The following is a 14,179-nucleotide window of genomic DNA, read 5'->3' as shown; positions in this document are numbered from 1 at the left end:
ACAGACATTCTCAAATTATTTTTCTTTTTAAACTCAAACAAATTAATAGAGTTATTACTCTGTGAAAGCTAGGAGAATTAAAGAAAGAACCAAACCCTTTCTTAGTTATATTCTGGGAAAAATTGAAGCATGTTCAAAATCATTACCTCATTAATTGTAGACATCTGTAGATAATGTTGTTGAGTATGTGGGATTAAACATTATTAGCTGTCACAATTTAGAAGCTAAACAGTGCTTATTAAAGGTCTAAAGTGGGGTTTCACAATAAATAACAAATATTTGAAGAATTTCCTTTGTTGGTACAGTTGATGGAACCAATATTGATACATTAACTACATTCTATAGTTTACATTAGGGTTCATTATTTGTTGTAAATTCTATGGATTTTGGGAAATGTATAATGACATTTATGCATCATGGAAGTGTCATACAGAATAGTTTTACCACACTGAAAATCTCCTTTGCTCCATCTATTCCTCCCTCCTTACCCCAGAGTCTTTGCAAACCATGAGCTTTTTATTTTTATAGTGTCCAAAGTTTTGCCTTTTCCGGTAGTCATATAGTTGGAATTATACAGTGTGTAGCTTTTTCACATTTGTTTCTTTCATTAGAAATATGCATTTAAATTTCCTCCTTTCCCATGCGCACGTGTGTGTGTGTGTGTGTGTGTGTCTTTGATGCAGGCAGGCTGGGTCTGAGGACCCAGGGGAAGGTCCCACAAGGACAGCCAAGAGAGTCCTTGTCTTCAGGCAGGATAGAAATCAAACACGAGCCAGAGAAAATGGAAACAGAATTTACTGGATAGCATAAGTGACAGAGCAGTGTCAGGAAGACTCAGAAAGGAAAGGAGAAGCACTCTTGTTGTTCCTTGGTGCTGGGGGTTTATATTGGCTAGAGTACATGTTCCTCCAGGAATCCAGGGTAGGGTCCAGTCAAAGGCAAGTGTCAAGTGAACAATATGTATTATTCCATAAATTCCTGAAGGTGGGGGTTTTGATGCCAGCATCAGCTGAGGTTTGTTTGAAGCTAATGTCCTGGAACATGTTTGGGATCTGGCTCTTATTAGGTGTTAACAGGTGTTCGGGGCCTGGGACAAAACTCAGAATAATAGTTTCTTGCCTCCTCCTTGAAGTGGGAACATAGCTTTTTTGGCTTATTCAGAAACAAACTATGGAACATGAGTAAATGGGGCCTAGCAGAAAAACAGCAGAGATGGAACCTTTCTCAGTGGAGTCCCTTCAGCTTTCCTACTTTAGCTTGATAGCTCATTTCATTTTTTGCTAAATAATATTCCATTGTCTGCCTGCATCAATTTGTTTTTCCACTCATCTACTGAAGGACATTTTGTTTGCTTCCAATTTTTTTTTGGCTGCTTCCAAGTTTATGTAATGATAAGTAAAATTGCTATAAACACTCATGAGAAAGTTTTGTGGGAATATAAGTTTTAACTCTTTGGGATAAATATTAAGGAGGGCAATTGCTAGATAGTATGGTATTAGTATGTTTAGTGTTGTAAGAAGTGACCAAACTGTCTTCCAAAGTTAATATATCAGTCTTCATTCCCAGAAGCAATGAATGAGAATTTCTGTTGCCCCACAATCATCATGTGGTACTCTCAGTGTTCTGGAATTTGGCCATACTAATAGGTGTATTGTGGTATCTCACTGGCTTTAATTTGTAGCTCCCCAATGATGTGTATTGTTGGGTATCTTTTCATATGCTTATCGTCTTTTTGTGATGTTTGCTGAAATTTTTTGCTCATTTTAATTGAGGTTTTTTTATTGCTGAGTTTTAAGAATTCTTTATAAACTTTGGATACTAGACCTTTATTAGGATATATGTTTTGCAGATATTTCCCCCCATCTGTGACTTGTCTTTCATACTCTTAACAGTGTCTCTTGCAGACTGAAGTTTTTATTTCTTATGAATTGTAACCTAATCAGTTTTCCTTTCATCATTTATACTTTCAGCATTGCATTTAAAAAGTCATTGCCAAATCCAAGATTACCTAGATTTTCTCCTATGAGCTTTATAGTTTTGCATTAAAATACAGATTTATTATTCAACATGTAACTTTTGCTTTACATATTTTCCCCCTGAATAGGAAAAAAAAATACTTGACAAATTGGTACATTCCAAGACAAACCACACAAAGAATAATTTCCAAAGTTGAATGCAGGATTTTTACAAATAAAAAGTGAGCTTGTGTCAAAAATTAATTATTGAGAGCCATCATGATGATAAGTCTCGTTTAAGGAGAATTGAATGAAGAAAGAACGATTAAATGAAATTGCTAATTTAGAAACAAAACTTGCGATTGCACTACAGAGCAATAAGAATGTAATCCTTAGGATTATTTTTGCTACAAAAATTATTTCTCTCTGTTCCAGATAAAAATTAAGTTGTATTTCTATGTGACAAGAATCATTTGTATGGCTATCATTTCATTTTAGGTGTGCAGATATCAGGGGAGGAAATAGTTGATGGTATATTATTCCCCACTCAATGGATTATAACATAAACCCTCTACGTCTTCCGGCTTTGTCATTGATATATTCAAAGTCCGGCTTTGGGAATTAAAAGAAAACAGACTTTTACCTCCCAAACAGTCTGGTTCTTGCAAATAAAATGTGCTTGTACTTCCAGTATTTTCTTTGGGCTATGGATTTAAACTTCTGCTTTGGAAGTCAAAAGCCAATAAATTAACTTTTTGGTCTCACTGGGTTTTTTGTTTGTTTGTTTGTTTGTTTGTTTGTTTGTTTGTTTTCTACTTTCTCTAAGGCAAAGTCTAGCTTTAATTTTGGAAAACTGAAGAATTGTGAAAAAATCATAGAAAAAGTTTAAATGCATTTGAAAATCTTATAGTGTGATGCTCTCCGCAGTGACTGAAGATGGAGTTACCCCGAGAAGTTTGCAACAGATGAATTATCTTTTGTCTAAAATCCGTTCCTTTACCACTTTGTTTGTTACTGTTTTCCAACCTAACAGAAATCACCCTTTGCATCTCTGGGAGGCTATAAAATGATTGATAGGAATTGCTAGTACTTCAGCAATTCTCTGCTCTACAAATAATGCACTTCTGGATTTGCAGTAACACCAGGACATTCCATTCCTCACCCCAAATCAAATGTTAAATGGGCACTCTGAAACGAAGACAAATCTTCAGTCAATTCTACAAAAATATCATATTCCGAGTGTACTGTTCTATAATAACGCATTTTCTTTCTCTTAAACCTCATTTTAAAAATGATGTGAATGTTGAGTCCAAGTGCCTCTACAGTTGGAAAAAAACCAAATGGAGGTAGAGTTCCTAATGATCTTTGCCATGTCTAACAAGTAAACCTATTTCATTAGCAAAGACTTCAGAGTATGCATCAGTAGGAAGTTTTATACAAGGTATTTGGTGTTTAATTTCTTTCCTAGAGTTTTAAGGTTATATAGCTAGACATAAAAACTCCAGCTATCCTGAAGGTCTTTCCAGCTACTTAAATTCACTTGAAATATGAATAGCAAAGAAATAATTGTTTTTAAGAAATTAGTTTAATGTTTAATTACTGTACATATGTGGGAGGTGCCCAGCATTCTTATTTTCTTTTTCTGGCACTCTATGTTTAGAATTTCATGCAAATCACTTCGAGCATCTTGTGAAACATTCAGGGTAATGGGAAAGTGTCACAATAATGGAAATGTTGCAAACCTTTCCTAATGTTTTTGTGTTATATTTAATCTCAGAAATTCAAAAGATCATTTAATCATCATCTCCAACATTCTCAATATAACTGCTTCAGGTTAAGTCTGGTTATATGTTTCTCGTCACTTATTTCACTTATTTTGAACATATTGTATACGTTCATGTAGGACTTTTCTTTCCATATCTGACCTCCCCTCTCTAATTCTTCAATATTATTCGTACTATGGCTTCTGATTGTATTGCTCAAAGCAATAACCACACAAATTTTAATAAGGCCAGCAAAAAAGAACCAGAAAAGCCTTTGCTATGTTTTTATTCTCTGCTTTGAATAATAAAATAAATTGGTGACTGTATATCATTGTTCTATAGCAGAGGTGAACATTCGATTCACTCTTAGTGAATATTCTTTGTATGTTTTTTTCCTGTGCAAAATTTACTAGGAAAAAAATAATTTGTGGCGGCTATGATTTTGCCTTTAATTAAACAGAAATTACAGTTTATTAGATAATTAATCTTCCAAAAATAACCACTGTTTTTCCCTAAATATTTTTTTCACTATTTTAGGGCTGAACAAAAACAGCTCTACAATCTAAAATTAACCAACTTTAGTGAATACAGATAAAACATTCATTATATATACATGTGTGTTTGTAAACTAGTAGTATTAATTTATTTACAATTTTTAAGTTGATTTATTTATTTTGAGAGAGAGAGAGAGTGCGTAGGAGGGGCAGAGAGAGAGGGAGAGAATCCCAAGTGTTGGGGAGCCCAATGTAGGGCCTCGCAAACTATGAGATCATGACCTGAGCTGAAATCAAAAGTCAATTGCTTAACCCAGGCACCCCAGTAGTATTAGTTTAAAAACAACTTACCAACATATTTGAAAAATAATAGCTTCTTAACGTGTCATTAAAGTACACATCTATGGACTTAAAAAAAAGTTGATGATTATATACCTTCCACATTGAAACTTGTACTTTCAGTTCCAGGGGAAATATACAATTTCTATTGAGATAGGACCATGCTTGGATTTATTATAGGCCTTATGGCACATTCATGACTGAACGCTACAAATTAGGTAAAAACTCTAGTGAGTTTATAATGAAGGTTTTCAGTGTTTAGTTTTTTTCATGCAAACGAACAGACTGTCCTTTATATGAGTTAATTTGTCTAAATTTAAGCGCACAGGTATTTGTCTACCTAGGTTCCTAAACCATGATTTAGGATTTAGACAAAACAATTTACTGGTCCTAGGTGTGTTATAAGAGGACTTTATTCATTCACCCAACAAACATTCCTATTGGTCTAACAGGTGCCATGTATTATACTAGGGACTAGATATGATACCTCAAGCAATAAAATTGAGAGATAGATTGATTAGTACATCATTAAAACATGGGAAGAACCTGTAATGAAAACATATAAGCCATTTGATGGGAATCCCAAATAACATAGAACCAAATTTGTCTTACTATAAGTCAGATGGATTTCCTAAGGAATGACCATTTGACTAGTGCTTTGAAACAATGGTAGAAGTTGATCAGGCAGACTAAAGGAGATTGGCAGATGAAATACTATGGTTTATAGTAAGAAATATATATGTGGGGCATCTGGGTGGCTCAGTCATGATTTCACAATTTTTGGTTTCCAGCCTACATTGGGCTCTGTGCTGACATCTCAGAGCCTGGAGCCTGCTTCAGATTCTGTTGTCTCTCTTGGGGCGCCTGGGTGGCGCAGTCGGTTAAGCGTCCGACTTCAACCAGGTCACGATCTCACGGTCCGTGAGTTCGAGCCCCGCGTCGGGCTCTGGGCTGATGGCTCAGAGCCTGGAGCCTGTTTCCGATTCTGTGTCTCCCTCTCTCTCTGCCCCTCGCCCGTTCATGCTCTGTCTCTCTCTGTCCCAAAAATAAATAAACGTTGAAAAAAACAAAAAAAAAAAAAAAAACAGATTCTGTTGTCTCTCTCTTTGCTCCTCCCCTGCTCACACTGTCTCTCTCTCTCTCTCAACAATTAACAGGTACATATACATACATATATATGTATATGTATATACATATGTATATACATGTATATAATATACATGTATATGTATATTATATACATGTATATGTGTATACATGTATGTATGCCTGCTTCAGATTCTGTTGTCTCTCTCTTTGCTCCTCCCCTGCTCACACTGTCTCTTTCTCTCTCAAAAATAAACAGGTATATATACATACATATATATGTATATGTATATACATATGCATATACATGTATATGTATACATGTATATGTATATGTATACACATGTATATGTATATGTATACACATGTATATGTATATACATGTATATGTATATACATGTATATGTATATATCTACATATATATGTATGTATATATATATATACACATATAAACATATATGTATATATATATATACACACATATAAACATATATGTATATATATAGTTTTTGTCCCATTTCTGGCATGGAACCTTAAAACTTTTGGAATTTCCCAAATGATGAGAGCAATAAAAGTGTTTTTGTTATGTTAATGAGGTGACATTTGTATCCCACCCCCCATCCCACTGTGGGGTGATTGCCAGGGTAATTAATCAACCTTGTGATTAGAAGGTTGCAATTATGGAATTTCAGTCCCATCCTGTGGCCTCTGGGGTGGAAGAGGGACTGGAGGTTGAATCAAGTGCCAAAGGCCAGTGATTCAGTGATTTAATTAATCATGCCTGTGTAATGAAGCCCCTATAAAACCCCAAAAGGACAGGTTTTGGAGAGAGGCCAAGTTGGGAATACTTGGGGATGTGTGGAAAATGGCACACCTGGAGAAGGCGTGGAAATTCCTTGCCCTTCCCACATATTTTGCTTTATGGAATTTTCATCTGGCTGTTTTGAGTTATAAAAGCTGAATCTAGAAAGTAAAATGGTTCTCTGAGTTCTGTGAGATGCTCTAGAAACTTAAACCCAAGGAGGAGGTCGTGGGACCTGATTTGTGGCCAGCCAGTGGGGTCAGAAGTACACATAACAACCTGGGCCTACAACGGGCTCTGAGGTCGGGCAGGGGGACAGTTTCATAGGACTGAACCCTTAACCTATGGAATGTGATGCTATCACTGGGTGGTGAGTGTTGGAATTGAATCGTAGAACACTAATTTGGTGTCCAGAGAATTGCTTGTTGATGTGGGGAAGTGAACATCAGTTGAATGGAACTCCATGGTTTTCTTTTTCTATATATTTGGGATACCTGATATTTTTAAGTGTTTTATAACCTGTATAGTGTTGCTTTTAATCAGAATTAAGCATTCCATCATTCCATCATTCCACTATTTTAATCTAGAAATTTTCCTCAATTCGTACTGATCAGTCACTCAAATCTAAAATTGAGTCAGTTGGAACTGAAATCTAAAATAATATGTAATTTCTGGGGCATCTGGGTGGCTCAGTTGGTTAAGCATCTGATCTTGATTTCAGCCTAGGTCATGACCTCGTGGTTTGTGGAATTGAGCCCCGCATCCAGCTCTGCACTGACAATGTGGAGCCTGCTTGGGATTCTCTCTCTCTTTCCTCTCCCCTGGTGTGTGCTCTCTCTCTCTGTCTCTCAAAATAAATAAAATACACATTTATTTAAAATATAATAATAAAATACACAATTTATTTAAAAAATAAAATAAGATGTCATTTCTAAAAGTACAGATAAAAATATAAAATTTTATATTTCACAAATTTTGCTATTAAAGAGATAAAAGCAAAAACATGCCTTTTTTTTCTTTCATAATTGTCAATGTCCTTTATTCCCATTGGGTACCACCTCTGAGGTCAGAAGTTAATACGGGTTGTAATATGCAATGCTAATTTGATCTGTTTACTTGCAGAGAGCCATATCCTAGAAGATGTCAACAAATGTATCATAGCCTTGAGAGACCAGGATGCTGATAACTTAGACCGTGCTGCAGGTGCCATCAGAGGACGGGCAGCAAGACTTGCTCATATTGTCACAGGTGAAATGGACAGTTATGAGCCAGGAGCTTACACTGAAGGTGTGATGAGAAATGTTAACTTCCTTACAAGTACTGGTAAGTCTCAGTCCCCAGTAACAGCTTCACTATCCCTGATATTTGAATCTCTGTGGCTACCAAATATTCATACACGTGGAAAGAAGATCTCTGCTTGTGTTGTTTGTTAAGCAATAGGTTGCTCCACCATCTGATAGGTGCTTGCCTCTTGTGGTTAGATGATTTCAAATTTATTTCTAGCAGTAAACATATTTATTGGGAAAGGTAAGTGTTTTATAAATATGTGTTACATAAATTAGCTACAGGCCTTAGCCACTTATGAATGTTTATTAATGCCAGAACTGTTAGGATATATAATTGGGCCAGATGTTATAAGTACGTAATAGTTTCCAAATCCTCTTTCAGCTGTATCATTGGTACCCCAGGTTTTTGCTTATGTTGCTTAAACAGGAAACTGGTCCTATGGTTCCAGAGAAATGCTCTGTACTGTCTTTTACAGTCTGTTTGCAAACATTTTGCTCTTCAAAATCTTAAGAATCTTCGGTGATTACTTGACAAATATGGAATGAGGGGCACCTGGATGGCTCAGTTGGTTAAGCGTCCGACTTTGGCTCAGGTCATAATCTTGCTGTTTGAGAGTTTGAGCCCCATATCAGCTCTCTGCTGTCAGGGCAGGGCCTGCACTGGATCCTCTGTCCCCCTCTCTCTCTGCCTCTTCCCCACCAGCAACCGCAGTTTCTTTCTCTCTCTCTCAAAATTAAATAAACATGCATACATACATACATACATACATAACAAAAAGAAATATGGAATGAGAATTGTGTTTTGGTTGAAGCACCCAGTTTAATATTTTTTAAAAATTTCTTAAATGTTTATTATTATTGAGAGAGAGAGAGAGAGAGAGAGAGAGCGAGCATGAGCATGGGAGGGGCAGAGAGAGGAGAAGACACAGAATCTGAAACAGGCACCAGGCTCTGAGCTGTCAGCACAGAGCCCGAAACGGGGCTCAAACTCACAAACTGTGAGATCATGACCTGAAGTCGGATGCTTCACTGACTGAGCCATCCAGGCGCCCCTAATAATTAAAAAAAATTTTTTTAACGTTTTATTTATTTTTGAGACAGAGAGAGACAGAGCATGAACAGGGAGGGTCACAGAGAGAGGGAGACACAGAATCTGAAACAGGCTCCAGGCTCTAAGCTGTCAGCACAGAGCCCGACGCGGGGCTCGAACTTACGGACCTCGAGATCATGACCTGAGCCAAGATCGGATACTTAACCGACTGAGCCACCCAGGCGCCCCTATTTTTAAATAGGGAAGTAAATGCTTATTTTGAATCACTCAGTAAAATGGCATTCTTATATTAAACACTATTAACATTTCTCCAACAAACTTACAGAAGCATTTGATTTCATACAGATTTAGAAAAAAATGGATATAATTTGAATAAGGGAAATCAATTATTTTTATAAATCATCATGGCAGAACTTTTTCCTGTGAAAACCCTTTGCATTCTGTGAAATCCTCAGTTTGAATTTTTCTTACTAATTAACTCAACACTAGGGTGATGGTGCACCCATGATTACTAAAATATTTGAAATTCCATATTTAAGGCATTAATTCTACCTAGAGAATTGTTCTTTATGTTATGGAGAGGGCATATCAAATTCGGATGATATGTACAATGTTTTGTTAAAGTGGTAGAAGGAATAAGGATGGGTGATTTTGCAGGGACAGGAGAGGGAGCTGCTTCTTAAATTTAAATGACTAAGGGAAACCCACCAATGGTGGAATCAACCTTCAGTGGGGAGTAGTTCTGAAGAGGCATACCACTCAGTTGGTACAGAATTGATGATTAATGTCACTGTTTTCCTAACAGCTTGATCTAGAAAATCATTGGTGAATCTTGGCACAAGGCTTTTTCATAATCTCTTTAAAAACATTTCTAAAATAGTGGAACATTGAAGATAGGCTAAGGAAAGATGGAGAGGGTCCGTCGGTACCTGTTGATGATAGTATATTTCTATATTATACCTATAACTGTTAATATTATATTTCTGTAACAACTCAAAAGCCACTGGTGTTCCAAATACAGCCCTGGTAGTTGTCATATGATATGTACCACACACCACATAATGACGTATGGTGATATATTTAGTTAAGGAAATAAATATATTGATTAATTGTGTTAATGGTAGTTCTGCGTCCTTTCCATGAACTAAATATGACTGGTCTTCTTGTTGGTCAAAATCAAGTACAGAGATATCTGATATTTTTTTTTCTACTTTCCAAGAATAGAATTATAAGTAAAAGAAGAATGCACTAGGGGTTCTCTTTTTAGCCAAATGAAAATTTCCTTCAGGGAGTTGAATAAGTCAGGTCTACCAGGATCTTACATATATCTTGCCTCTGTCTCAATTTTCTATTCATATTAGTAATGTCCTTTGGACACACTGTTATGGTCAGAATGTCTGTATGAGGTACCAAGCTTACAGTTTTATTTTCCATAAGATAGAGTTTATATGAGCTGTAAGCAAAGAAATAGAAATGAAATTCTAAACTGTCCAGGATGTGAAGTGTATTGTAGGAACCCTGTTCACAATCAATTCTTATAATCTGAAATAAGAAAATAAAAATAAAGCAAAGTTATTTATGCCTTTAATTACAAGTTTGTCAATACCTCTATGATTTATAATGGCCTATGAGATAACTAACCAATATTGGGTACAAAATTCATTCATTCAGAAGATGGAGAAGTCTTTTTCCTCTAATTAGTTGTATATAACTTTAATTAAAATTATCCAGGTAAGTCATATCCTGTGCCCCAAATATAATAAGTATAGAATAACTGTGGGCTGTTCTGTAAGTCTCATTATTAATGTAACTATAATTTATGACTTTCCAATTTTGTCATTTTAGTTTTTCAAATGATTTTTTGACTTATCTTTGGAGAAATATTCTCCTTTTTTTTATATGTCTAATTCCAGACTTTTCTCCAGTTTTTCTTGAAATTTATCAAAAGCATGCCCTACTAAAGGGAATTCTGAACAATAAATTAGATGAAAATGCTAATTAGATCAGCTTGATCTTAACCAAAGCTGAAATATGTGAGCATTTTCCCTCCCATAGAGATACTATGAAAAATACTTTCAACTATTCTATCCTCCATAATTAAATAACAGAAGATGTTCATCTTTGTCCACATCTGCTCATCACTCGGACTTATTATTTATAAATAATCATCAAATTAAGTAATTGGAAATGTCATGTTTTGTGTCATGAAGCCTTAATAGTTAACATTTTAGCAAGTGAATGGTCTGTACATAGGTGGCCTTTCTTTTTCCTTTTCCCTTATACAGTTCTCAGGTCTTGACCCTGCTTCCTGAAAATCACTTAATAAGGAGCTTTTGTGAATTGTTTTTATGACCGAGACTTCCTTAACACTGCAAAATTTGCCTTAAAGTACTGTAATCAATGATAAAACCTAAGCCCTGCTTATCTAAATCACAGAGTGTTTTTGGAACATTGCACCTTTGATTTTAATCAGACTTTGTGGCTCATTAGCACATTTTCAAGATTTGATGATCTTCTAAGTATTTCCTCAGCATTAGGAAGCAGGGCTGCCCTGTTACATTGCAGGAATTTGCACTGTTCATAAGCCCTAGCAGTCGGCTTTGTGTGAAATGTAGGCAACATCTGGAACACTGCATTTCATTCCGACAGAGGCATAATTTTGTCATCTCCATGTGGTATTTTTTATTCTGCCCAATTTTTCCGTTATGAAGCTTATTCATTTGTCAGGATTTCCTGATAGGAGAGAGGAAATATATTGACTTTTTCTGGTTAAATAACAAACCTTATCAATTTTAATGTGAAGGCTTAGAAGTTACATTCCTACACCAACTTTAGTTCTTTCACGCTAGGTTTGGGGAAAAACCTAAACCAAGAGGGGACTGAAAACAGTATTTTTCAGATGTGATTTATGGGCTCTTATCAAATTCAGAAATTAGCAGTCCCCAAATCATCTGTTGCAAACCACCAAACTCCACCTGGTTTCAATGTCAGCCAGCCTCATGGACCAAAACAGAGCAGGCACATAAATAAACCTGACCAAGATATCCGGGTGGCATCCACTGCTGGCAACTTGCAGTGAAGACAAGCAAAGGGTTATTCATCAAGTACTCCATCAAACCCAAACTGGAAAATCTGTACCCAGAATCCTTCCCCTAATAGAATAGAGAAGAACCATATGGTTGCAATTTTTCTTCTTACAGACACATTAGAGAGTTGAAAAGAATCTAGAACCAACAAATACTTCCAAAATGTTCTTATACATTTTTCTTACAGCCAGCTTGAACCATAGACTTTTAAAATGAATTTTATCTAAAAATAATTTTAAAAATGTTAATAGCAATAAATCCTGTCAAGTCCCTTTCATTTAATATTCTTCACGTAAAAATATCCTACATTTTGTAGCCAGATTAAAACATGTTTATTTAGTATCCTTATGTTGCATCTCTGGTCTATAACCTTAAATAATTATAAGATAAAATGCAAAGACTTCAGTTTTTAGCAGTTTTTGCCCTCCACAATCCAGCAGAGTCTCATAATTAGTCATCCATATACTAGGTATGACTCAATATGACTCAAAATAATTTTTATGTGTCCAGTAGTATTGAACAGTACAATTTTGTTTTGTCTTAAGAATTAGTGTCTAATTATATATATAATGACCTATATAAATAACATATATATTAAATACACATATAAATAATATACATAACATATACTTATAAATTACATTCATTATATATATGGAAAAACTCAGATGAATGGCTTATTCTAATAAATGGGAAAGTCTGGCAACTCTAGGACAGAGTTTGCTATGAAATTGGCTGGAGCTTAGTGGTGTTTCCTTTTCATTGAGCCTCAGCGATAGTCTCCACCATGCCATAGTCTCCTCCACTCCCTGTCATTATATACCTAGCTGCTTAACTCACTTAATTTATCTGTCTAAACTCTATTGGCATTTGAGTTCACCTGAACATGCATTTCTAAGTTGTTGTTTTTTGGAGGTTTTTTCTTCCTTTTTTGGGCCAAAGGCACTTTCTACTCCATCTAAGTTGGTAGTTTCACATTTTATTTTCACATTTTATCTGTCTGTCAAGAAACAGCTCATATCCCATGTCCTCTGGGAAACTTTCTTTACTTCCTCTGGTAGTAGGGAATTCTTTCTGGTTTCATGTACTATAGATTTTAAAGGACTTGCCACTCAGTCCTATCATTCTAGATAACTATATGCTGTTGATGAACTCTTAAGATATAGTTACACAGAAATGACTTTTTCCTTCAACATAGAATATAAGCTATAGAAGAAAATGTTGTGTGTCTTGCATTTTTTAAATTTCTCTTTGCATCTTTTCCAGACCTACCATTGTGTCTTGCATGGTGTTAGATTAAAACAAAACAATGCAGCAAAACAACCCTTGAATTGTGTCTATATGCGTGTACTAATTCTATTCTAACAGTGAAAAGTCTTTTCTTCTCTAGTGTCCCTCTAAAATTATAACTATTGTCCAACACTTTCTCAAATGCCACCACCTTCACATAGTAGCTTCTGATACTGTTTCAGTTAGAATTAATTGCTCTGTTATATATGTTACCATTGGATGAGCTTGTTCTCTAGTTAATGGCTATTTCATTTTGCCTTGTATCATAATCAGTCCTTTACATACAAGTTTCTCCAAGTAGATAGTAATGTCCTTAAAGGCAATCACCATACTTTATTATTTTTATGTTCCACAGTAGCATTTTACACATAATAGAGGTGCCTAAGTCATTTTCCCAAGTTTAAATTTAAAATTCACTCTAATACTGTACTGTGATACATTCTAATACAGATATGCAAATGAACCAGTTATCATCCCAGTTCAGGGAAAGACAAAAACAAAACTCGAAAACAGTAGACTGTGTCAAAGGCTTGAGCAAAGAAAAGGTCAGGGAAGTAATTAATTACTGTCCAGAGTTAGATATTAGCTACTTCCAGAAAACTTAGGGTCAGATGTCTGAAAGGTCTTTAGCAAGCCTTTGAACTAGAGATCACGACTTCTGTGTATTCTATTACTTACAAGAACCATCCTTGAAGTGCATCTGGTGAAAGATCCCATTGAACCTAATTTCATTAATGGTTCTAGCAAAGCCCTGTACGGGGGATAGCAACCATGCCTTGTTTTGGGAAGCTGTTTTTGGTGAACTTCCTTCCCCTGGTAGCAGTTTGAGACAGGCTTCCTAATTATATGCTTTCTTACTTTTGGCTTCAGCTAGAATCTACACTGTTTAACACAGAGAGCATTAACAAGAAGCTTCTGTCTGTAGATCATTTGGTTAACCTGGATAGCAGAGTGTCTTCATGTTGGTGATGCTAAAATCAGAAGCTAAATGACAACCCAGCCTGGGGCGCCTGGGTGGCTCAGTCC

At 35.7% G+C, this 14,179-nt stretch overlaps 1 protein-coding gene across 5 annotated transcripts in view; it reads left to right on the top strand.

Annotated features, from left to right (window-relative positions):
- CTNNA3 (catenin alpha 3) overlaps positions 1-14,179 on the top strand; it is a 1,810,934-nt gene that overhangs the window by 1,329,569 nt on the left and 467,186 nt on the right. For all 5 annotated transcript variants that reach the window (XM_025917933.2, XM_086679821.1, XM_086679822.1 and 2 more), the window contains one exon: positions 7,563-7,763. In XM_025917933.2, the coding sequence (XP_025773718.1) occupies positions 7,563-7,763 (201 nt within the window). The remainder of the gene's footprint in view (positions 1-7,562; positions 7,764-14,179) is intronic.

This window comes from Puma concolor, chromosome D2 (genome assembly GCF_028749965.1).
Source record: "Puma concolor isolate L17-30 chromosome D2, mPumCon1.1.hap2, whole genome shotgun sequence".
Classification (NCBI taxonomy): domain Eukaryota; kingdom Metazoa; phylum Chordata; class Mammalia; order Carnivora; family Felidae; genus Puma; species Puma concolor.
The sequence above is the reverse complement of the archived record's forward strand: the minus strand, read 5'-3'. Positions and strand labels throughout refer to the sequence as shown.